Below are 26,691 nucleotides of genomic sequence, written 5' to 3'. Positions count from 1 at the left end.
TTCCATATCTTCAGAGAAATATGATTGTTTTTCTAGTGAAAAAAAAAGCTCTAGAGTCTCCATGAAAAAATAAGGCTAGCAAACAGAAGGACAGTTATTTAAAAGGCTGTATATTTTAGTTAAATATATAGCTCCATCCTCTAATCTGCTTTTATAAATCAAACTATAGATGTGTGACATTGTATCAAATCACTTCAATATGAGGTAGAGGCAGAAAGATATGATACCTTTCCTCACCCATCTTAAGGATCACAGCCAAAAGTCCTATAATAAAATACAGGTTAACAAAGGGAAAGTATAACAAATATTTAATCAGGGTTTTTACTTGACATGGGAGCCTTCAGGAATGAAAACTTAAAAGACTCAGGGAAAACTCTTTTTATGCTTAGGTTTGATGAATGGACAATCATGTAGAAGTGTGACTGGGCAAAAGAGTATAATCTAATGTTGATGGACTGAGGGAAGAAATCCAGTAAGGCCTGATTTGATTTCTTTTTTGCGGGGGTGAGAGGGTGGAGAGGGGCTTTTCTGTATAGCATTCCTTTTACCTGGCGATGGGGCAGGCCCCATCTGGAATCAAGGTCTTCAAAAAAGAAGGGAGAAGGGATGGAGTGAGCTTCCTAGGTTTTATGGCCTGCTTTGGGGGAGAACAAATGAAAAGTGAGCTTCCTAGGCATTATGGCTTGCTTTGGGGGAGTTTCTATGACTCACCTTGGGGGAGAGAAATTCTGGTTTCTATGACTCATTTCACCAGAGAAGGAGGGTTGGGAGATAGGAAGGTGGAGAAGGTCAGAGGCCCTTTCAGTTTCCTTCAGTTCAAAGTATTCAGAGTGTTGTGTTCTGAGCTCCAACAATGGCAACAGCAGACATGGCCTATGGTCATAAGCATGAATCTTGGTAATGTAAACATTATGACACAAACCTATTCATAAATTATCAACTTTATGTATGTAATGGAACTTCTCTGAATTTATGTGACTGTACTTACATATATATTAAGAGAAAATAAATTCATTGCAGGTTATCCCAGCAATGTTATTGCAGTGAGCACTATATTAATCAATAATAATTAGCTACTTTAAAAGAGACTCTTGCCAAATTGAGAAACACCTTAGGTTACTATCACAATAAATATAACAGATCTTACAAATTGTGTATTTACATCATGTGATATCTTCTGCAGTAATCAAACAGCAAAAGTACATTGTTGTTACCAATAGTATTTAACACATTGCTCTCATCTTTGCTAGATGATTTGTTTTATTTCTCTATGGTGTGTAAAACATACATATATTTTTTAAAAACATTATCCCCAAGTACTTAAGAAATGATTATTTTGAAATTACTAGAAATCTGAAGTTATAAATTTTTTATAGTAAGTTCTCTATAAATGTTTGTGAAACTGAATTCAGTAGATAAAAATTTTTTTTTTCTCACAACAGAAAAAAAATAGATGTGACTAGAATTTTGCAGTTTGCTGCTATGTCAGCTGCTAATGTGGACATTCAGGATTCCAAATCCCTCTTTGACCTCTAATCACTGCTGCAGAAATCTAGTGCTCCTCTAATTTTCAATCCCTGCCCTCTGCCTTTTATAACTCAGAGAATGTAAAAGGACTGACTTCCTCTCTTGGTAAAAGACAACAGATTAATGAATGTAAGTGTCTGCATCATTAAAATTGTCATCCCTGGTATACTATTTCAAGGGCGGTATCAACTGTGGCTAGCTTTTACTCTTCAGGGGGTCCAGTGATGTTCAGTTTCTTATGTAAATTTATGCAAAAACTGCTCCAACATCACATGCTGTTCATTTCAAAACCCGAAAGGAATGCTGTAATTCTTTATCGGGTAGATGGGAAGGGCAGCGTGAGAGTGAGCTGAGTTACAGGTTAACAAACAGAATACTGATCCATCCAGGGAGGAGGAGAGTTTGGGAGGAAAACACGATGTGTATTTTCAGTTGTGTTAAATCAAAGATTCACCTGAATGTATTTTGTTTTTATCTGTAAATATTTCTAAAATGTAAATTTACACGGCAATGCATTTATTTTGCTTAGGATGATTACATATTGGCCAACATGATTTCATAGCTCATGAAGGTCATGCCTTACCCTTTTCCATACTGCAGAGGTCCTGCCCTCTCCCTCACCACATACTCTTACCTGGCACTAGGCTATTCTAACAGGGAATGCTTGTCTGGACAATACTTAATGACTAATCATTGTGTCAAAACTCTTTATAAAAGAGGTTTCATCATCTTAAAGTATGTGCAAATGTCTTTGTTCAGTTCATTATAGCAACAACAAAAAAAAGTAGACCAGTAGTGAGACAGAACAGACTGTTCTAGAAAAAAGGATGGGTTACAGCAGTTTGATTAAATGTATCAAAAAGTAGTAGAAATTAAGTCCTTGGCAAATCGATATTTTTAAGGACTTAAATGTCCTTTAATTCTCAAGCTGAATCACCCATGATCATGGGTCGTTTTAGGAAGTAAAATTATCAGTGTAGGCTTCATTCAAAGTAAATAACTATGGTATAAGTGCTTTATTTAAAGATAGTTGTTCAAAATAAAGTAAGTTGATGGGCAGGGGGGAAACCCCTCAAGTTATAATCATTTCAGGAAAATACATCCTGTATATATGTCTACCTGTGTGTTCGTGAACTACCCAGCTGGGTGGCCACATTAATTGTATGTATGTGTCATATTATGATTGCTTTAAGGTTCATTGGGAGAGTTATTGGGATGTTTTAGTTAAATCTTATATTTCCCAGTTTAATTGAGAAAGCAGCAAGAAAGATTTTAAAGCTCTAAGCTCTACTCGAGGTTTTTCATTGTCTGGCTATGTACACTAGTGAGCCACAACCTTCTCCACTGTCCCACAGCCCTTCTTATATTTACTCACAAATTTGGCCAGTTCCAAGGTTGCTGTGCCAAAATCAATTAATGTGCATCAAAATTGAATGAAAACACTCCAAAGAAATACCTTCAATCTGATTTACATACAAATGTATTCCTGTCTTCTTATCTAATGGATTTCACTTCAACCACATTGAGTTTTAGATCCCAGCTATCATTTACCAGTCATGTGAATTAGAAATAGCCTAAAAATTCTCATATGTAATATGAAGATATTATCTAGTGCCTCATAAATTCATCAAGTTAACCTTGTTGGATGCTAGATATTTTTGTATTTTTACAAATATTCTTGAGCTTTGTTCCAGAATACCGTCAAGTTACTTAGAAACTGGTTAGTACTCTCAGGTTTACTTGTAAAATTTGTTAGGTGGGAAAGAAGGAGTGCTCAGTCTAGGCTAATTACTTTCCTACTACTGAAGCAAGACCCTTCTTTGTCTTCTAATCTACCCGATGACCCCAAATCTTGAAATTTTTCATTCTGTCTGTTAGAGCAGCTGTCATTTTCCCAGTGTAATCTGAACATCTTTTCGTGTTCCCTCTAATCATTTCAGGTAGTTCTTCCCAGACCCCAAGTAGTTTTCCTCACAGGCATATGCCAGTCAGTACTGAGCTAAACACTGGAGAAGGTTTCTATGTAGATCTCCAGGGTTTTCTCTGTGCAACCCTCACCTCACCTCTTCTGTACACTCTGCCTTGCAAATACTACTCGCCTTGGCATCCCCAGACCCTCAGCTTCATCTCTAATTTATGGAGCCTGCTGTGCTTTATCTCAGTTCCCTCTCTTTGTTTTATGGACTAGAAATTGTCAAGATAGTATGACAAAGCAGCCTTCGCAATTCATTCGTTTTCTTATCTTGATGATTATTGCTCTTTGTTATCTAACATGAGGTCTCTTGTAAACCATTGTTTTCTATATTTTGCCCAGTTTTTTGGTTGTTTCAATCAAGAGGATAAATCTGATACCTCTGACTCCATTGTGACTGGAAGTCTTTTTTAGCATCTGTTTTTAAGTGTCCACAGATTTCACCAGAAGATATGTGATTGTAATAATAATAGCATTCATTCAATAATAATAAAAGCAAAAACTTATAGTTAGCCCTTCCTCCTATAAAAAATAAAAGTTGACAGTGTGTTTGAAGAAGATCTTAATTATAGTTTTGCTTGGACCACCAATTTCATGTGAAGGCTTAGACAATTCACTTAACTTATCAAGCCTTTACTTTTCTATTCTGTGGAATACTTTGATCTGGACAATTTTATATTATCTTTCAGAAATATATTGATATTAATGTTTTCTTTAGAAATTGAGAGAATATAGATTATGATTGCCTCACTTATAAGGCTTTTTAGAGAAACAAGAATTTATTTTCAACACATGATTTTTCTGAAATCTGAAAGATTGTTTGTGACTCAGTACTTACTGGTATTAACAAAAAACCATGAGATCTGCAGAGGAGAAAGGAAGAGCTTTATTTTCTTAAGAACAATCTCAAATTGGGGAGGCAGAGCCTACAGTACAAGTGAGCGTGCCTTCCAGTGAACAAAGGGAGGGTCTGGGTTAAATAGAGAAAATTCTCACCCCAGTTCTCAACCAAGTCCATTTATGCAAATGAAGCATTCAAATTTATTCAGTTCTGATTGGTTGAAATAGATAAACCCTGATTGGCTGGCTTCACACCCCAAACCAGAAGTCTCTGGTCAGATTTTTTTTTTTTTTTTTTTTTTTTTTTTTTTTTTTTTTTTTTTTTTAGCAGCTGGTGTGAGAGTTTGAGGGTCCTGGCCACAGTTTATCTTGACAACAACAGAAACTGGTTTGGCTTAATCATAGAAAGGAAGGTTTTGTGACACTTTTACAACACCTTTCTGAGAACATGGAATCCTGACAGCTCTCTCACATGGCTATGGCCTCCTGGTTCTGTATTAACTTTGAGAACCTCAGTCAGCCATGCAGACGTTATTTTGTCTGTTGGCCGGAGGCATGCTTTAACACTAGCAAACACTGCAGCAAACCTGAGATCTTCCTTCTGGCATATATAGTGATGCCAAACTGTAAAAATTTAACACCACTCTCTTCAGATATGGAATTATAAGCTTCAATTTTTACTTCGTATCTCTATGGTTTTATTTCTTCATATTCCATAAATACTACTGCCCTACTTTGACATTACATTATGTTACTATGTAAATATATCATAAAATATTGCTGCAATGTGACAAGTCACATCAGAAGAAAACACCAAGGGCCTATAAGACAAAGATCTCATACATGAATATCTGAAAGAATGCCAATAATGACACTGAAAATGAAGTAAACTCACATGAGAGTCAGAACATTTTTCTTTAGTGCTTTTAGAAGAGGCTCACTGCCAGAGGGAGAATGCATCAATTTCATATGCCATGTAAGGAATTTCCATTTCTCCTTGAATAAAACGTTAGTTTCAAAAATTGTCTTTAGAGTAGAAAGACTCCCTGTGATTTATTAAACCTTCTTCTCCCCTTCACCTTCAGAAATACGCTAATTTTGCATCATTTTTGGCAGCCACGAAGTTGGGCCAGTCTATATGCAATTCCTTCAGAACTGTGCTTTCAACTTATTTAGCATCTGAAAAATGAAAAGCATTATGTTAGGTATTTTTGGAGATTCTAACAAGTAAAGGATTTAGTTCTTTTTCTTGATAAACTAGGCTAGGCGTGGCAGCTCGGACTTCTGAGAGTTTGAGAACAGTCTGAGAAACGTAGTGAGACCCTATCTCTACCAAGAATAAAGAACATTAGCTGGGCATATTGGCACGCACCTGTGCGCCTACTTGCTTCTGGAGGCTAAAGTGGGAGGATGTCTTGAGCCCAGGAGTTTGAGGTTACAGTGAGCTATGATCATGCCACTGTACTCCAGCCTGGGTGACAGAGCAAGACCCTAATGCCAAAAAANAAAAAAAAAAAAAAAAAAAAAAAAAAAAAAAAAAAAAAAAAAAAAAAAAAAAAAAAAAATCAAAATCTATGTATAAAGTAGGTAACTATTTGTTTGTATAAGGTAACATGTTATAAGTCGTAAAGGTGGCTAACTGAAAGTTAGTGGAGAAAACTTATGTTCACACAAAAACCTTCACATGTAGCAGGTTTATGCATAATTGTGAAAACTCAGAAGCAACCAAGATGTCCTTCAATAGGTAAATTTATAGAGAAAGTATGATACATCTAGACAATGAAAGGTTATTCAGGACTTAAAAAAAAATGAACTCTTAAGCCATGAATAGAGACAGAGGAAACTTAAATGCAGATTACTAAGTGAAATAAGCCAGTCTAAAATGGCTACATACTGTATGATTCCAACTATATGATGTTCTGGAAAAGGCAAAACTATAGAAACAGTAAAAGGGTCAGTGATTTCCAGGGGCTGGAGGGAGGGAGGGATGAAGAGACAGGGCATAGACAATTTTTAGGGTGGTGAAAATATATGATATTATAATGATGGTTACATGTCACTATTCACTTGTCTAAACCCATAGAATGTATACCACCAAGAGTGAACCCTAATGTAAACTATAAACTTTGGGTGAAGATGTGCCAATGTAGTTTCACCAATTGTAATAAATTTACCACTCTGGTCACAGGTCTTGCTGTTGTGAGAGGCTATGCATAGGCAAGGGAGACAGGATATATGAGAAATCTTCATACTTTCCTCTTAATTTTGCTCTGAACCTAAAAAATCATAAAGTCTAAAAAATAATAAAGTCTTTAAACATGATCAGTGCATATAGCTGGTATAATTTTTGAAAGAATTCTATCACAAATATGAGAAGTTTTGCTTTGACTTTCCAGGTATGGAAATAATGATTCATTTATTCTAATATTTACTAAGTACATATAAACCCAAAGCTGAGTGTGTAAATGGTCTGTAACAGTTGTGTCCAATAGAACTTTCTGTAATAAAAAGATTATTTTTAATCTAAAATGTCCAATGTGTTAGGTGCTAGCTACATGAAGAAATTTTAACTAATTAAAAGTAAAAGTAAAATTTCAGTTCCTCAGTTGCTATAGTTTACATTTAAATTACTCAATAGCCACATGTATTAAAAAATGATCCAGAATAAATACACAGGTGCGTGTATATATATATATATATATATATAAATATAAAGATATTGCAGTTTTGTGTGTAAGTTTTGTAACATGGATTTATAGGAGCAAGAGAAGGAATACATTGTGTCACTTAGAGGACTTTAGAAGAAGTTGTGTTTGAGCCAGGTTTGAAGAACAGTTGATATTTACCAGAAAAATAAATAAGGAATGAGTGTTCCAGTCAGTGGAAAAAGTAAGAAGAAATACACGTAAGGACTTGGTGTATTTGAGGAATGGCCAATAGGGTAACATATGGAAAAATTTAAGGAAGATGATAGGTAGGAAGGAGGCAGGTCAAATTTGCATTTGAGAGTCTCAAATTTGCATTTACAAATGACGGCCATTAGTATAGAGCAGGGTTTGGCAATATTGATTTTTTGGACTGGTAGTTTCCTGTTAGAGGTGGGGGCTATTTAGTGCATTTTAAGACTTTTATCAGCATCCCTGGCCTCCATTAACTGAATCCCAGTGGCACTTTCTAGTTGTAAAATCAAAGATGTCTCTAGGCATTGCCAGATGTCTTCAGGGAAGAGAAATGACCTCTATTTGAGAATCTTTGCTGTAAAAATGGCCTGCAAAGGCCGGGTGTAGTGGCTTACTCCTGTGCACTTTGGGAGGCCGAGGCAGGCAGATCACTGCAGGTCAGAAGTTCAGGACGAGCCTGGCCAACTTGGCAAAAATTCTCTACCGAAAATACAAAAATTAGCCGGGTGTGGTGGTGCATGCCTGTAATCCCAGCTACTTGGGAGGCTGAGGCAGGAGAATCACTTGAACCCAGGAGGCAGAGATGGCAATCAGCCGAGATCACACCACTGCACTCCAGCCTGGGTGGCAGAGCAAGACTCTGTCTCAAAAATAATAATAAAATAAAATAAATCAAAAGATATAATAAAATGGGCTGCAAATATAGAGGGCTGAAGTTCACTGCATGTGTCCCAGTGTGAGGTGATGACAGGCTAAAATAAAGGATTTTTGGAGGCAAATTTTAACTGAATAGAATTGGAAAGGAGAGAGATGGAGAATGAGATAACAAGCTCTGATGATTGCCTGGGGTGTGGATCCTTTTATTAAAATGGAAAGTGCAGCAGAAGGCTCAAGTTGAGGAAAAGATTAATTTGACTTTGAACAGGATGACATTGAGATATGTGTGGAACTTCCAAATGAGATATCCTATGGGTAGCTGGAAATAAAGACCTGGAATTTAAGAGACTTGTGAATTGGAGATGTAGATTTAAGAGTCACAAACATCTTGATTATAGTTGAAATCATGGGAGTATCTCTTTGTGCTTCCAGGAGTCAGGACTTAATGATGACTCAGTTTCTGACTGATTTCCAAATACAAGCTTTTTGAATCAGTTCAACATATAGCACCCGTTCTTTCCTGATTTCGTATATGAAAAGACTTTGAAGCTTGCACTCGCCTATTTATTTCTAGTGCTTCTGCCTCAGTGTCCTTGATCTTGCTCTTTCCTCTTCCTGAATCACTTTTCATTCTCATAGCACAACTTGACTCCACAAATCCATCTGGTCTTAATTCACAGGTCACATATTCCTAGTCTTGACAAGCTATTTATATTTCAACACCCTGTCTGCCAAACATTCCTTGACTACGTTTTAAAAAATTCTCCATAGCTCTTACCATTAATATACCACATATTTTACTGATTTATTTAATTTATTGTATATTTCTTTACAGAAGCATACACGTTCCATGAGGCTTGTCCACCACGTGAAACTGTGCCTAACCCTTGCAGGCTCCATACATGTTTGATTGGTGAATGAAAGGATAGGTTTTCTACAGGTTGAGACAAATTTGCCCAAATTCAACTTCTTATCACAAACTTGAATACCACAAGAAAGCAATCTTCACTTGTTCTTCAGGATCTCAGAGACACAATTTTGCACATAATAATACCATCTTAATACTGCCTTCAGCAGTAGTCTCAGTAAGTTAAGATGGTATTATTAAATTCCCTTTAACATGTCAATATTTATGTACAAAACACATAAGAACTTTTTTACATCATATGTAAAATTTGCATTCCTCAGTGTGAGCTCCAGAAACTTTGGAATTTTTACACATTGTTAACTTCATCATAAATTCACCACATTCCCCATGGAGTAGTATGTTAATTTCTGCTTTATGCTCTGACATTGTGCCATTTTCAATAAAAATGATGCTTTCCTGCCTCCTTTTCACTAATATTTGTCTGTAATCTTAATCTAAAACATTACATTTCCAGAAAGCTGTATTCACCTGATGAATTTAACCTAGGGCTCAGCTCCTAGAAGATACTTTCCTAGATTCTACAGTCTTGAATTAGGTGATCGATTTGTATTAGAAACAATACTTTACTTACTTCTAGCATTTAACTCTTCTATTGTAATTGCCTAGTCACTCCTCTCTCTCTAACAATCAATCAGAAGCTCTTTGAGGGCTTATATTCATTGTTTTTCTTCCTCTTGGTCCAAGCCAGGGTCACAGTAGAGTTCAGCAAATATTAGTTGCTTTGTATACATTGTCTTTATTTCTAGTTACTCTTCTGCCTTGTCAATTTAAACACCTCGTTGCTCAATTTGTTCTTTGTTAATACATATGGTACTTGTTGATATGCTCTTAAATCTCTATTAGCTATTTTGTTGTGTTTTACCTCAATAATAAACATGCATGTGGTTTCATGGGTGCTATAGTTTGAATGTCTGACCTCTCCAAATCTCATGTTGAGATTTAATTCCCAGTGTAATGGTGTTGGAAGGTGAGACCTAGTAAGAAGTATTTGGGTCACAGGAGAACAAATCTCCCATGGGGTGTTGAAATGAGTGAGTCCCCACTCCATTATTTCCCATAAGATCTGGTTGTTAAAAATATAGCCTGGCACGTTCTCTCTCTCTCTCTCTCTCTCTCTCTCTCTCTCTCTCTTTCTCACTTGCTTTTCTATCTTGCCATGTGATCTCTGCACACACTGGCTCCCTTTCCTTCTGCCATGAACAGAAGCAGCCTGGAGCCCTTACAGGAAGCAGATGCTGGCACCATGCTTCTACAGTGAGCCGATTGCAGGAATACCAGAGGCTGGGCAGTTTATAAAGAAAAGAGGTTTAGGTGGCTCACAGTTCTGCATGTTGTACAACAAGTATGTGGTGCTGTTCTCTGCTTTTGATAAGAGTTTCAGGGAGCTTCCACTGATGGCAGAAGAGAAAGGGGAGCTGGCAGGTAAAGAAAGGAAGTGTAGAGGTCACATTTCAAAAGAGAGGAAGAGAGAGAGGGTGGTGTCAGGCTGGTTTTAACAAAAAGCTCTCACAGAAACTGATAGAATAAGAACTCACTCACTAAAAGAATGATACCAAACCGTTCATGAGTGAGCCACCCCTATGACCCAAAAATCTCTCACCATGCCCTACTCTAACATTGGGGATCATATTTCAACATGAGACTTAGTGGGGGCCACACACTCACGGTATCCAAACCATAGCACCAGGTTTTGAATTCCAAGCCTGTGTTTTGCTAACCAAATGACTTTGGGCAAGTTTAATAACATAAGCCTTAGTTATCTTGCTTGTAACAAGGAGTCATACAGGTACCTAATCATAGAGATGAGGCATTAAATGAGATAATATATAGAAATCACTTTGTAAAAGTTATTGTGTTGATGTAGTGCTGTACTGTATACTTCAGCTGCTTGGTAATTATTTTTGAGATTTCCAGCTTTCATATCCATGGTGATACAATTGGTGATACAATAGTTGTTAATGCCTAACAGATTGATGATGGCATAGGAAAGAAGTATACACCAAAAGTTACAAACTTGCCCACATCTTTCCAATGCTCTGTATTTCCTCCATCTTTAGACTTGAACTTTCTAAGCATTGCCAAATCTTACCTTCTCTTTCCATTCTAATTCCATAATTTCTTTGCTTTATTTGTGCCATTACGGTACTGAGTAAATGGTGTAATGAGCTATTGCTTAATGCTGCATAGGCCTGTCCTAAGAGACATGCTAATGTATCAGTACTAAAAATGTTTGAAATACTAATTTTCCTCCTAATGAGCCTAAACATTTTATTATAGTTATACCTTAATACCAAGTTGCAGGTCATTACCTTCACATATTGAAGGCAGCTGATGTTTCCCAGGCTTAATGTCTCTGCCATTTGCTTGATGACCCCTCTTTCTTGCCCATTTTGCATAGCAGAATTTTAGAAAATAAAAATTAGATCACTTGACAGGTAGTGTGTGTGATGTTTTAATTTCATTATTTCTTTATTCAAAAATATTTTTCTGATGTTAAAAATTAATGTATGCTAATTTCATGAAATCTAATTTAAATGGAAAAGAACAAACACAATTAATGTGCATCAGCTTACTACCTAAAGATAATCATTTCTGATTTATTTTCAGCATATGCTTTGTGTATACATATAGTATAGACAATTTTGCTTCCTGCTATTTTCATTGAACTACATATGTATTTTTTGGGGTTAATAATCTTTGGCAATGCCATTACAATAGTTAAAATAATAGTTTAGTTATATAATTATATATGTTATAGTTTTATATATATATTATATATTGATAATTTTCTATGTTTCTACAGTTTTAGCTTATAAATAATAGTGTGAGGAACATCTATGTGACAAATATTTATCTTAGTTATCGACTATTTAATGTATTCTAATGGGGAAGTATTTTCAATATTTTTAGGCTTTTGTGATATACCTGTTTTGAAAAAATAGAATGTAGCACAATGGATAAAATCTTGGACTCTGAAGTCAACCATACATGGGCTTGAATCCATGCTCCAAATCATTCTAACTAGGTAATTGTAGGGAAGTCACTTTACTTTTTTAAACCTTATTTTCCTCATCTGTAAAATAGAATTGATGCACATAAAAAGTTATCCTGTAAATATTGAGCATATGTCCTGGCAAAAAAAACCTGTTAATTTTAGCTATCAGTTACTGCACCCACCAGGAATACAAGTCTGATCGTATTGCACTTTTATCAACATCAATGCTGTCATTAAAAATCTAGTCTAATTTGATAGAAAACAATAGGATATGCTAATTGAAAAACCCCAAATCAAACTAATTAAAGAAAAATTAGGGTGTTCATTGGCTCTGTGGAGGAGGAATAGATCACCTCCATCCCCTTTTTATTCTTATATGGGCTCTTTGGCTGGTCCAGGAACCGAACGATGTAACAGGAGAAAAGCACACAAGTTTTATTAGTTTTACATTTACATGAGAATTTTTATCAGAGAGCAAAGTCCAAAGGAATGGCCAAAGGAAAATGCTTTTATATATTTTAGACAAAAAAACCAATAAATTGGTAAAGAAATTACAGAACAAGGGGATATGGCTACAGTAATAAATTCTAGAGGAGACACTAGGAGATCTATGAGAGATGTAAAGCTAGTGGAAGATAAGGGCTATCTGGAGGAGATTATTTATTCATGCCTATTGCAAGACTAAGCCCTCATGTCCTGGTACTGGGAAAGCACCTCTTGCAAAAGAATATTTAAGGCTTGTGGTCTGCAGGAAAGACAATTCAGCCATTATTTTTCTGAAAGTCTAATTTCTCCAATGTTTTCATATCAAAATAATCAGTATACCAATTTTGCATGTTTGAGGATGATGCATCTTTTACTCCTTCAGCTCATAAACCTATACTTCAGATGGAGCAGGTGACAACTGGCATTTAGACTGGACAGGAGCCAAAACTCAAAGACCACCTGACTTCTTGAATGGTCTTACTCTTACTATTTTCTTTGTTGTACTAGACCTGAGCATCAGAAGGAAGATTACAGATTACTGTGTATATTACACATTGTCTGAAACCCTTTAATCAGAGAGGAAATAACTTACCTCTCTCAACATTAGTTTGGAAAATACAGGGAAGGAATCGTATTGCTCCTACCTGAGCCAGATCCCTACCCCTTAAATAATAGCTCCATCCAGAGAGATGAGTTTCTATGAGGGTACCAGCTACAGTGTAGGAAATGAGAGGCAGTTCTTCAAAAAAAAAAGTGAGATAGCAAACATATTACCACTGGAGTGATCTTGGGCTACGTAACCAAGCTAAGTAGAGCTACTCCAAATAAACCACAGTTTGAATTTGTTTCACTAAAATATAGTCCTAGGGCCGCTGAAAAGGTTTTCAGGTGTTTAATCATTCTTCTGTCTAGGTCTCATTTCAAGAGCAGTTTTTATATTGTCTTAGTGGTTTTCCTCTTTATTTCTTTTGATGCTTTTTGTTATATTTCAGATAGTTTTTTCAAAGTTTATAGCCAGTTGATTTTTAAATTTATTTTGTCCTGAAAATGCCATTTTGCTGAAGAATTCACAATTAAGTCCTTCATAGCATTTGATGTGATTTCTTTAATCTCTACCATATTTTTAACTATCCCCTTTTCCCTGATGGTGCTTAATTATGACTTTAATCTTTGTGATTATTTTTGCCTGTTTTTGACAAACCTTTCAATTTTTCTGTCTATATATTCTTTTCAAATATCAGCTTTTGCTTCTGTTGATGTTATCTCTTTTCATTATTTTTACAACTTTGTTTAATTTTGCTTCTCCTCCAACATATATTATTTCTACCTTTTCTATTTCTTCTGTAGAACAGAACATTTTCAATTGAATTTTAATCTATTTATTTTAATTTTCTCTTTTTATAATATGCATCTGAAATTATAAATTTTCATTAATGATGGCTTCAGCTTCCCTCAACAAATATAATAAAAATTCCTTCTTTTGGATGAATTCTGAGCACTGAACTCTGAGCTTTTCTTCCTGCTCAAATTCCTTTCAAACAGCCTGGGTAAAGTCAAGTCTACAAGCCATAACATCTTGTTAAACAGGGCTTTTTTGACCTAGTATGTTGTGGTTTACTTTCCAACATGACTTTAGCATGGCATCACATGACAACTAACAGAACCTTTATCTTAACCTAATCATTAGTTTCTATTGACTCCAAGTATTTAGACAAAGCTGAACTCTTTCAACCAATTGCCAACTAAAGAATCAGAAAACCCACCTATGAGCTGTAAGCCCCTACTTGAAGATGTCCTCCCATCTTGGGCCAAACCAATGTACATCTCCCATGTACTGATTTATTATTTTACCTGAAATTTCTGTCTCCCTGAAATGTATAAAACCAACCTGTAACCTGATTGCTTCGGGCACACTTTTACAAGATTTCTGAGAGTGTGTTTCCCCAGCGCGTTATGACTCACATGGACTCAGAATAAATCTCTTCACATATTTTGCAGAGTTTCCTTTTATTTTTGTTTGTCACCAGTTCCAAACTTGTAATTTACATTGTGTGTCTTTTTTTTTTTTTTCTTTTAGCTTCCAAACTTTATTTTAAAGCTTTGGTGTAATTTTTAGTTTCTAATTGCATCATTGTAATAAAATGTGGCGATGATACCACTTCTTCGTCATTTCTTCAAACTTATTTTGTGGCTTATCACATACTTCACATATACTTGATTATATTATGTATTTGGTAAATACCAATTTCTGTTTTGGATCAAGCTTTATTTTTTGAAGGGGTGGTTAAATGTTGTATAGATTTCCTTTTTTGCATTATCTATCATTCTGATGGACTTGTATTATAATCTTCCCCACCATTTGGGAAAACAATAATTTATTTTTATGCTCATGATAACTTTTAAAATATTTTAAAACTTCATTTGTCTTTACATATAAATTTATTAGTTATACTTTGTGGCTTGAGTATTCCCTTTATTATTCTTTAGTAATAGACTCTAGTAAGTTTTTTTTTACTGTAGTTATTTTTGCAACACTGACATTATTCGATCAGCTTCTTAGAAATTGGTATTTAATAATTTTATTCCTTTATTTTCACTCTTGAATATTTGAGGAATTTTGTTATTGTTTCTGCTTGTTTTTAACGTTTCTCTTGTAAGTTGCACATAGTTGTATTGTTTTTTTAAAGCCATTTTAGTTGTTTCTTACTTTTAGTTGTTAAGTATATCCCATTTGTGTGTGTGTGTGTGTGTGTGTGAGAGAGAGAGAGAGAGAGAGAGAGAGATTTCTGGATTGGTGTTGCTGTAACTTATATTTTCTGTTAATCTTGTGGTATTTGCTTCTTTTTAGCTTATTTCCTGAATTTTGTTTAATAAGGATAAGATTTAATTAGGTTAGGGTTAGGATTAGAATTAGGGTTTGGATTCAGCATTTTGTCTTTTATAGTCAACAGTTAACTTTGATTAAAAATTACTGAATTTTTAAATATTTGTGCTCACCATTATATATTTTGACCCATACTATATTTAGGATTTTACTCTTTTACAGTGAAGTACAAGCATTAATATTTCTTTCCATAAGATATTTAAATTTAACAACATTTTTAGTCATTGAATGAAAGTGCATTCAATCCGAAGTGATGTTTAAGTAAGCATACAATTTTAGGTTGAGGTTTTTTCCCCCAGTACAATGAGGACATTATCCCACTGGTTCTAATATCTACTTTAAAAATCAACCGAAATGTCTTTAAAATCTTTTAAATAGTTTATCTGTAATTTTTCACTTGTAGATAAATTTTTCTTTGTCCATAGTATCCCACATTTTTTATTACACTTTGTTTAGTTTTGGTTTTATTTTTATGTATTATGCTCAATTTATAGGGCAATATTGGTCTTAATGTCATATTTTTCTTCAGTTCTGGAAAAGTTTCAGCTGTTACACCTTTGGATGCTGCTGTTGACTGTCTTTACATTATCTTCTTTTGTAATGCTTATAGAACATATATTAGAATACATAGCCCCCCACCCTCAAGTCTCTTAATTGTTTACATGCTTTTATCTTTTAATCTCTGTGTCAACAATCTAGCTAAATTTTCCAGATTGTAATATTCCACTCCACTAACTTTCTTTTCAACTTTGTCTAGAATAGGATACGTCCTATCTATAAAGCTCTGTTTCTTCAATGACTAACATTTTAGTTCTCTTGGTTTTCTCAAGGCATTTTAGACTGTGTTTGTTTCATTTCTTTCTCTTTTTTTTTTAATAAGTTTTACCTTTTTATTCAAATCTTTGAATCTCATACTTTAAAATCTTTTTCAGTCTTTCATAATTTTAATCTATACAGATCATCAATTTTATTTTCTAATTTCTGACTGTATTAGCTTTAGATCTCTTTGCACTTTATGGAAATTTTTTGGTAGCTTCTTTTGAGTAAGTAAAAGTCTGATTCTCTCCTTAAACTGCCTTTATTTCTCTTGCTCTTTCTTTATGCTTCCACTTCCATGACTTTCAGTATTGTAGCTATCTCCTTTGTCCCATGCCTCCCAGACCACTAGCTCCAGGATGTCCTAGGATAGGCTTTACATTTATGATAGAGGAAACCTGTCCTTTGGTTTTGAAACCAAAGATTTAGTTGCTGAGTGTGCTACTTGGTACAGGTCCAGGTTGTGAGACTGTGTATTAAGTCTAGAGTCCTTAAATGTATAGATTCACAAAAATTGTGGCTTCAAACAGCGTTGGCCAGCAACTTTTGTCAGCTTCATTTTGTCAGGAAATCTTACACTGGCCATGGTTTTAACAGTAAGTTGATGTTTATCTTCCACCTGACACAAAGCTCTTTCAGTCTCTGTTATTATCCCATATAAGCTGAATGACCAGTCTGCTTCCAAACCCAAAGCCAAGAGCCCATGTTTTCATCCCTGTTCTCTATCTTGTGTTTCTGTTCTGTTTTTACTTAGTGTATAGTATGCCTATTATCCTGTTCTCAAACTCTTCAAAGCTTTATACTTTTAAAAGTCATTTTTTAGCCCCACTCTGTCTTTGAGACATAGTATAGCTTAGTGACTCTAAAGCCAAACAACTTTAAATCCTGGCTATTTCTTTTTTAACTTTGGGAACTGTAGACAAGTTAATTAAGGTATCTGTGGTTTAATTTCCTCATCCATAAAATGGAGGCGATTACCTATTCCATCATAGTTTTGGGTTTTTCTTTTTTTTTTTTTTGGATTACCTGTTATATGTATGTATGTGTATACAAATGCTTGTAACCCTGAGTGACACATAGTAATTACCCAATTAGTGTTAGCTATTGCTAGTTTTTAATTGCCTCATTCTGTCGTTGTGTTTTAAGATCCTCTTGACTCAGAGTCCTTCCTTAAGTTATTTAATTCTTCTAGAATATATTTAGTTTTATATTATGAGGTAGAATCATAGTTTGACTCATCATGTAGTTGTGAGAACCAGCTGTGACATTATTTGCAGATATGTTATAAGGTAAGCTATAAAGTATTATACAAATGTACGTTTTGAGTCTTATGATCACAAAAACATTTTTTTTTCTGAGTTTTAGTTCATTTAAATTTCTGTTTTTGAAAAAAATCCTTTTAAATTACAGACAATCAATATTGAATACTCTCTATTTTCTTTATATTTATTCATTCAATTAGTGATTTAAAATCAAATAACTAACATGTAGCAGGAACTGTGCTGAGTGCTAGAGATTCATTGTTACATAAAGAGCTCCAGGCCTAAATGGAAACTTCTTTGAGAGCTTTCCATGCAAACACATTTAGTACCCTCTTATTCCCAGTATCAGTACTTATCTCATTGACATATTTTAAATGAGACTGGGCACAGTGGCTCATGCTTGTAATCTTAGCACTTTGGCAGGCCAAGGTGGGAGGATCACATGAGGCCACAAGTTTGAGACTGGCCTGAGCAACATAGCAAGACCCTGCGTCTAAAAAAATTTAGAAATTAGCTTGGGGCTTTGATAAGCATCTGTAGTCTCAGCTACTCGGGAGGATGATGTGGGAGGATCACCTGAGCCGAGGAGTTTGAGATTATAATATTGAACTGCACTCCACCCTGGCCAACGGAACAAGAGTCTATCTCAAAAATAAAATTAAAAAGTGAAGTAAAACAAAATAAATCAAAATATCATGAAATAAATAGTAATATGTTTGTCAATGATAACTGTTATCTTTGAGGAATTTAATTATTTGTATTATTTACATTTAAAGTATTAAAGGATTATAAAAATACAAATTAGTTTTTTATAAATGATAAATGTAAGTCCTCATTTAATCATTGTACGTTTATGTTATATACTTTTAATTAATGTGACCTCAATTTGGCATAAATTTTTCCACGTTTTACATTGGTTCTGTAATTGTTATTTTAACAACTTTATAATTATTTATCTAAGGTATTCATTTACTCATTCTACAATTATCTAATGAACCTGAACTATATTTTTTTCTAGGTCACTAGCATGTACTGCTAACAGAACAAAGTTCTTTTGCTTAGTGTTCACAGCATTCTCAAATATACAGAGTTGATGTAAAATCATTCATTTAATTTTTATAGTATGCAGTATAACACTTTGAAAGGAGAATGTTATATATATCCTATTGTTCAGCCCTGAGGAACCATTGTAGAAAGGAAGCAATGTCCTGGGCCTAAAATGTTTTTATTATTCAGTAAATCAACTTTCCAAAGAAAATTGTAATTATATGTAATATATATGTATATAAAACCCAGCAAATTGAACCAAGAAACTACTTAGCTGATTCATCAGGATGAAGTCTCAAAGTACAATTAAATTGGACCTGAGTCTTCCAAAATAGATTAATATCCTATTTCTTCTAGAGATGCAATATAAATACATAGGGACTTTCATATAAAATTACATTACTATATAATATTTCTTAACCTATCAGAGAAATAGCCCTGTAATCCTAAAAGTTATGATAATGCCCAAGTTTGAAACATTTGCTTAAAAACATTATACAAAGCCATCAGATATGTTTGTATTAAGGAATGCTATTGGTTTATAAAATAGTATTTTAATTATTTAAATTATTAATGGCCTCATTAGCATTCCAGTTTTCTTCCTTTCTTTCTTTGTTTTACCATATATAAATATTTGGAACCTCTGTGCAGAGAGATAATAGTTCAGTCTGCTTGTCTCTCTGCAGCTGTTGATTCCAAGTTTGTGTACAAGTTGCCTCAAGCAGGTGTCTGAATCCACAATAGCCTGAGGTTTATTTCTTCCCTATTAGATTATCATTACAAATTTCACTTGTTTCCATTAATTATAAATAATGCTACATTAGTTTTTCATAATACATTTTTCTTTAATTTATAACAAAGTTCAGAAGTAATGTTAGAAGTTTCAAAAGTTTGAACATTTTTGTGATCCTTGATACCTATTACTAAATTTTTCTCTGATAAATTAGCAGCTGCCTAGATGAAGCTAGATTGATCTTATGTTCCTCTACTCTCTAATTTATTATTAACTTCGTGTCTATATGGTTTTTCTCATTATAGGATCTTTAATTTGGTGGTGGGAGACTTAACAGAGGCAATTAGGAGTGATGACTATTCGTTTTCATCTCAACTGTGCCCTTTGTTTACTTTGCTAAATTCTACTGGCATTATTTAACTCATTTGAGTCTTGTGACCACAAAACAGTGTTTTTTGAGCTTCAACTCAGTTAATATTTCTGTATTTTTAAAATGAATTATTTTATTTTATTTTTTAAAGGAGAGAAAATAACATTTAATAGGGATGGATAGAGCACAGTGTACAGTGTCAGTGCAATACATTCACAAAACTATATTACAACTTGTTAATCCATTTAAGAATTGTTCCAAATATGTCATAGTTTTGGCCCTCAGATGTACATTCCTACAGATTTCAATTACTCTAAATTTCTAGCTACTGAGAGGTAGATAATGATTATTATCATGACTATAATGATTATGTAGAAACAGATACACACTGAGAACTCATCAAGGAGTTACAAAATCTGTGGAGACCAGAGGCCAACTGTCATCAACTAAAATGAATTATTTTAAATCATACAGAGTCAGCATTGATTACTCTTTATTCCCTTTATACTCATTCATTCGATTGTTTATTCCAAGACCAAATGCCTAACATGTAGCGGGAACTATACTGGGTGCTGGAGATTCAGTGTTACAAAAGCAATCATAGAGCTCAATCTGAACTCTTTGAGAGCTTTCTGCACATCCACCTTCAGTACCTTCCCGTCCTCAGGATCAGTAGTACTACTATCAATGACAACCAGAATTGCATTTTAGAGATTCCAAACCTCTTGAGTCTTGACTCTCATTGAGATTGTCAGTGAAGTCTCACCTATCTTTAAAAGCATTTTCTTTGAAATATTTATTAATTTAGGTTAAATGCCTACCTATAGCTTGACTGTCATAAATTGTATATAAAATGTTTTTTCCCAGGTTGTCAACTAATCTCCTTCCCACATCTCTTTATCTTTACATCCCTTAAAACTCACACTACACAGTTTGGATTAACAACATTCTAGTTTCTTCTGTCTCAAGGAAGGAGATTGACAGATGGCCCTCCAATTTTCTTGAAATGAGAAAAATAACAAGGATACAGAGCATTACAATATTCTAAGTACCTGTTCTAGATTCTCTGTCTCTTCTATTGCTTTCTGTCTTGTAAGTGATTCACAACCATCAGGGTTAGAATTAAAATTTACCTCAAGACTGCTTTGGAAGGACTGGACCAAAATAAAACTTTTAGGTAAGCTTTGAGGAAGCATTACTCATCTATCAGCTCAACAGATATTTTTTTGAGCTCTCCTATGCTCCAAACACTGTAATAGGCACTACATCTGCCTCACTAGCTAACTAGATATATAGCTAAGCTGTTCTTCCATTACCAAATATCTTTCAGTTATTAAATCTGAACACAAATTTATTACTTAAAACATTATTATATTCATTTTACCATATTACATACTTTGTCATGGCTTTTAAGTTTCTAAGGCAATGGGAAAACTCTAACTAAAGGATCTTAGTTATTCAAAATTGCTTAAATTTGTTATGTACTAGTTTATTAATGAAGCACTTAGCACAGTACCTGGATCATTAAAACCATTTAATAAATATTGACTTAGTTTCATATTATCTAACTATTGAGCTTGATCATCTGACAGCAATAAAAGTTTTAAGTATTAAATGAAAAAATATCAAAACTGTTTACCTATTCATTTTCAACCAATAAAAATAATGAAACTATTTTTTAAGTATACTTCCTGAAATTTTAATATTCAGTGGGATAAAATATACTTTACGATCTTTTTTAATTCACGGACTCCAGACAAAAAAAAAGAACATCAAGTCCATCACCCGCATGCAGTGTCAGGTGCATACAAATTAAATTCCGATGAAAACCTATCTACTCTAGAGTTTCTCAAATTGAAATAAATTTCCATTCTCTGACTTCTGTAAGATAATTGAAAGCCCTTGTATTTGGAGGGAATTCTTTCTAATTTCTAACATTAATATTCCATGTTAATACTGAGAACTGTTTTTTCCTTTTCTGAAATGAAATTCACTGATTCCTTACAATTTTTATAATACATGTTTACGTATTTGAGGACAGTCCAAGTTCTCCATGTTCCGTTTAAGTCATAAAAAAGATTAAGCATCTCATTTATTAGATTGGGACAAGGCTGTTGTATTACTGTTCCAGTGGCAACAGTTATAGAATTTTGAAACTAATTGCATTCATTGCCTTACTGGTGTGTTTAGAGAAAAACAATGAATCTGCTTAAACTGTAAAACAGGATGTACTTTTATTTTACAGAAAGAATTCAGGAGTAAGAGAAAATATGTGAGCTAATTCAAAAATGATAAGGAAAATTATATGATAATTAAGTTATTGTCTTTAACATATTAAAAATTGTAGGGAGAAAATGAGAGGATGGTTTTTAAGTTGATGTTAAAAGATTTGAATTGCAGCTGAAAGGGAAACTGTACATTAGATTGGAAACAGTATATTGATTTATTATAAACATAATTGATCATTTTAATGTGACCAATACTCATTCAGTTTGTGAGAGGATGAAGAAATTAAATGATCAGAATGATGAGAATGAACAAAGATTATGAGTTGTTGGGGAGCAGAAACCCCATTTATTCACCAGCATATCCCCATTTCCTGTCCTAAAATAGATGCTCAATAAACATTTCCTGAGAGACCAGCAGGAGGCATGTAGACAGACCCTGGGTTCCGAACTGATGAGCCTGGGCTGCTGCTACTATGCTGGAAAAGTATCTTTTCCCTACCTTCTGTTGCCATGTCACTTCAAACTATCCGCCCTTCCATTTTCTATCCCTTTTATCCAATTACCTTCTTCCTTGTTCCACTACATGTTACCAAAGCAAGCCCAACTGTGTTTCTTGAGAATTTCGACTAGCAGACTACAATAGGCACCATTTTATTACCATCAACATCACTTGGTCCCTGTTATTCTACCTGCTTTGACGATATTCTTCTCTCATTGTGTCCAGTTTGCTTCCTACCTCTGTTTTTATTTTTTTTCTCTATTTGAGGTATAAATTATGAATGCTAAATGTAAGCATAAAAGCTGAAATGTGCATATAATTTTCTCACATTCACAGTTTTTAAGTGTTACATATATCATATGTATGACATGTGATATATGTATATATAGGCAAATTATGAGTGTATATGTTTTTGTTTTGTTACATCTTCAAAATAGTTGAAATGAAAATGCTTGCCTGAAAAGTTTTCTCCAAAAACTTAGTGTAGGATTTCATATATTAAGAATATCACTTTAAATAATTTTATGTCCAAAATAAAGTTATTAACAACTACTTTTTAGTTGAGAGGAATGTAATCCTATGTCTGTAATAAAATTATAACACTTACATTTTGTCTGTAGGTTACCAAAAATATTTGTTTATATGCAGGGTGTGTGTGTGTGTGTGTGTGTGTGCGTGCGCGCGTGTATATATATATATATATATAGTCATTTTTTTTTGTTTATCTTCTATTTTTAAGGGTCACATGATAGCATCCTGTGATGCCTGTGGGGTTACAAAGCTATGGGACTTTCGGAAGCTGTTACCAATTGTGTCCATAGATATAGGTCCAAGTCCTGGCAATGAGGTGAATTTTGATTCATCAGGTAGGATCATTTTTATCTAATGTTTTGGACTAAGCTAATAACAATATTTGTTTTGAAACTATTTTGTTTCTGCTTCAGTGTATATATTTCTATGTAAATTTCTGTTCTTAATATATTACAATATATTACATTATATTTTAACATTATATATAGTGTGCCATATGAAAGCATTATATTAATCATATATTTAAAGTCAGAAATAATAGAGGAGATAATATGTACTAATCTAGGTGACAGGTTTGTTAGTAGTGCCATGTTTGAGCCTACGTTCCTCAGAATCACCATCCAAGGTAAGCAAATTGGATTTCTGAAGGCAAAATAGCTGAAAGTAGAGAACAAAAGATTAGCAAAAATGAACTCAAAACATTTTTAATGTAATAATTTATGTTAAAAATTTAATGTTACCCCATACTGTCTAGATTTTATAATTAATTTGAAATAAATATTTATCTTATTGTTGCAATTATGTGCTCTTCATTCTATAATGTTATTTTGTTATATTTAGCTTTTATTATACAGTGATATAAATATTAGCAATTAGACACAATATTTTATCCTTGCTGATGAGGAATAGTGTAGCAGCTGATTTTATGAAACACAAGAATTCCGTTTGTACATTTATAAGGTTAAAAACACAGTTGTATCTGCATCTTTAATGATAGAGTTTACTAAATAATGCATATGTGTTATTGAATAATATAGTTTCTCTTTGCTAGTATGAAACATGTTTTAAACTATTTTAAGTTTTGAGAATATTTTGAATCTTTGAGCATTATTTGTGGTAAATCAAAGTTGTGGAGATAGCAAAAACTTTGATTTTAGATAAGGAAGTAAAGAATAAATATGAAGAAAATATTTTATTTGTTAAGATAGTCCATATTAATTCTTTAGTCCAGAAAGTATGAATATGCCAGGAGTAATTCTAGAGCCAGAAGATAACTGTGTTTTTCTTGGAACTGGTTTCATAATATTGTCATTATATATCTGCAATTTAGAAAATGGTAAGTTTGTCTTCTTAACAAACTTTAAGTTATATTGTCATTACAGATTGGCATATGAAGCACCTAGTAACAATGGCTTCTTTTAAAATGTTTCAAAATAAAAGTCCCAACTATGGGAATTTCATTTTATACTGCAAAAGTCTATTAAAGTTAAATTTATAGTTCTTGACATGTAAAGTGTACATTGACACCATAGCTCTAAAGGAGCTTTACAGCTTTCACTTGGTTTTCATAAACGTTTCACATCCTTAAATCCCATCTTGTTATCCTCAGCTAGCATTCTAGTATTCATGTCTTTGAATTTTGAACTCTGAAATTTCAAAACTTTTGGCTGTACCTCCTAATAATAGAAGTTAAAAGTTGCCTTGAAATACCATACAATTAATAGCCATATATTTTATTGTCATTAACTATGTTGCTACTTGTTTTTTACCACCCTTGTCATCCAGCCCAAAAATTATTTGCATAGTCACATAAATAAGACTTTAAATAAATCTCAGTACCTATCTTCTGTTATACAGATCAGTGTGATTTTAAGGTCCTTGATACGGCATATTTATTTTCTTTTCTCCATGACTGAAATATACTTGGTAATACACTAATATTAAGAAAAGTATAAGAATCAGCAGTGGAACAGCAAAAAGCATCAAAGACAGCACGTATAAATGAGGGACTCTATTAATGAAAACATTTTGTCAGTCTGAAGGAATATGATTTCAACTTGATCTTCCCATCCTTTGACTATTTCTTTAAGGAACTAAAATAATTAATTTTAGTTCTATGTGTGTGAGAAATTACTGTCATAAAGATTTTCTCATTGAATAATGAGGAATTTGTGCCTCTGTACGGGACAAGTCCTCAATGACTCTTCATTTTAAAAACGTTGAAATATATCAAAAGTTGAAGACACTAGGGAAAGCAAACATAAAGTCTAATGAAAGGATGAAGAAAGAAGTAAAAATCACAAGGTTAAGTACCAGAAATAATGTTCGTCTCAAGACAGTAGAGTGCAAATCAAGAGCAAAACAAAATTGAAATAAGGATGAGGCACATAGGTCTCTTATAACTGGCATTTATTCAGGAAAAAAATTATTTAAAAGGGTATAACAAAATTGTATCATGAAAATATGAGAATAAAATCAAATCTGATTTAGTAATCTCAAAATACACATTCATTTGAATATATCTATTTCAGTGGCAAGCCAATATAAGCCTATATGATATAATCATTTTCCAAAAAAGCAAGAGTATAATTGACACTATTGTCAATAATGAGCATTTATTGAGGACTCACATAGTTATGTTATGCCTAACCATGTTTTCTAGTCAAAACTCTGTGGAGAAATTAAACTGTGCAGTGATATATACCTAGTGTGTTATTTGCCACAACTTACATAATGTGAGGCCAGGCAACCCTTGGCTGTCTCTGCCGTGCTCTTGGACTAGTCATCATACTGTTATGTAACACATGTGGAATTATAAATAGCATCCTGTCTGAGATAATTCATATAAGAAATGTGAGTGTATTAAATACTCTAAGTGGCCATTATACAAACAAAAGTTGCTAATAATATTTAGTTTCTCCAAATCACTTTAATTTAAGGGCATCTCAAGATTATGAGGCATACTGTTTAAAAAGAGCTGTTTTCTTATGAAATGACTGATCTTTATAAATAAGGGATTTTTTATCACTGCAAATCCAACACAGTATAGAAATAATTTGGAAGGGAGAGATCATTAAAAAGGCTGAAGCTGTTATCTATAATCTTAGATTTCAAATTTGCATGTATAAAAAAATTATCTCATTATGAACCTCATAAGTAAATATTTGTATTTTGGATTTATAAAAGTATATCTGTACTAATAAACAATACCTTATCTATCTTAAAATAGAGATTACCACACAGTATTATTTTTAAGCTGTAGCTTTGGCAAAAATGTTGAAAAATCAAAGGTGGAGAAAAAGAATATAGGCTGTAATTCATACCGTTCGGTTTAATCACATTTTCAGCACCTTTTAGACTTTAAGCACATGACCTGTTTCTCCTGATGGAAATAATGAAGGAGACAATTGCCTTTCAGTGTTCTAATGTAGATAATGATATTCAAAGGGACAATGATATTCTATAATAAAGAACTCTTAGCATAGTCATCTACCACATTTTATCCTAGTGCTGAAGGAGTCTGAGAGGTCAACTCATTCACTTCAGGTATGAGAGAAAATAGTCAACATATTGGTGCATAAGAAAGATGCCTGAGGCCGTGTGCCACTGTAGAAGGCTTCTAGGGAAAGCTTAAATATTAATACACAAATAGTAAAAGAAACAAGGATTAAAACCTCATTTTTATGTAATATTAAAAATTACTTAAATACTTAATCAGTAAGGATATATGTAATATGATATATTCATACATATTTTCAATGGAAAGATATAACGATACCTGTATATGAATCACCACTTAGAGTTTAGCTTTTTCTGTTGCTGTAAAAAATCAGCCTCTCATGCATTTAAAAGAAGTTGTGTGTGGCGGAGCATTATTTACATAATGTTTTATTATCAAAGACATTGCTTGTGAAAAACACAGATTATCTGTGTTTATAGATACATACATATAGTATATATTTATAACCCAAGTATTTGTAAAGGGATAAGTGCCCCTTTCTCATTAAACAGAGAGC

The 26,691-nt window shown here is 33.5% G+C and overlaps 1 protein-coding gene across 1 annotated transcript in view; it reads left to right on the top strand.

Moving 5' to 3' along the window:
* Positions 1 to 26,691, top strand: part of SPAG16 (sperm associated antigen 16) — a 1,101,632-nt gene that overhangs the window by 797,435 nt on the left and 277,506 nt on the right. The window contains exon 15 of the mRNA XM_017534985.2: positions 22,884 to 23,010. Within this exon, the coding sequence (XP_017390474.2) occupies positions 22,884 to 23,010 (127 nt within the window). The remainder of the gene's footprint in view (positions 1 to 22,883; positions 23,011 to 26,691) is intronic.

Source organism: Cebus imitator, unplaced genomic scaffold (genome assembly GCF_001604975.1).
Source record: "Cebus imitator isolate Cc_AM_T3 unplaced genomic scaffold, Cebus_imitator-1.0 Scaffold89, whole genome shotgun sequence".
NCBI classification, from domain to species: Eukaryota; Metazoa; Chordata; class Mammalia; order Primates; family Cebidae; genus Cebus; species Cebus imitator.
This window is presented reverse-complemented; position numbering and strand designations above follow the sequence as displayed.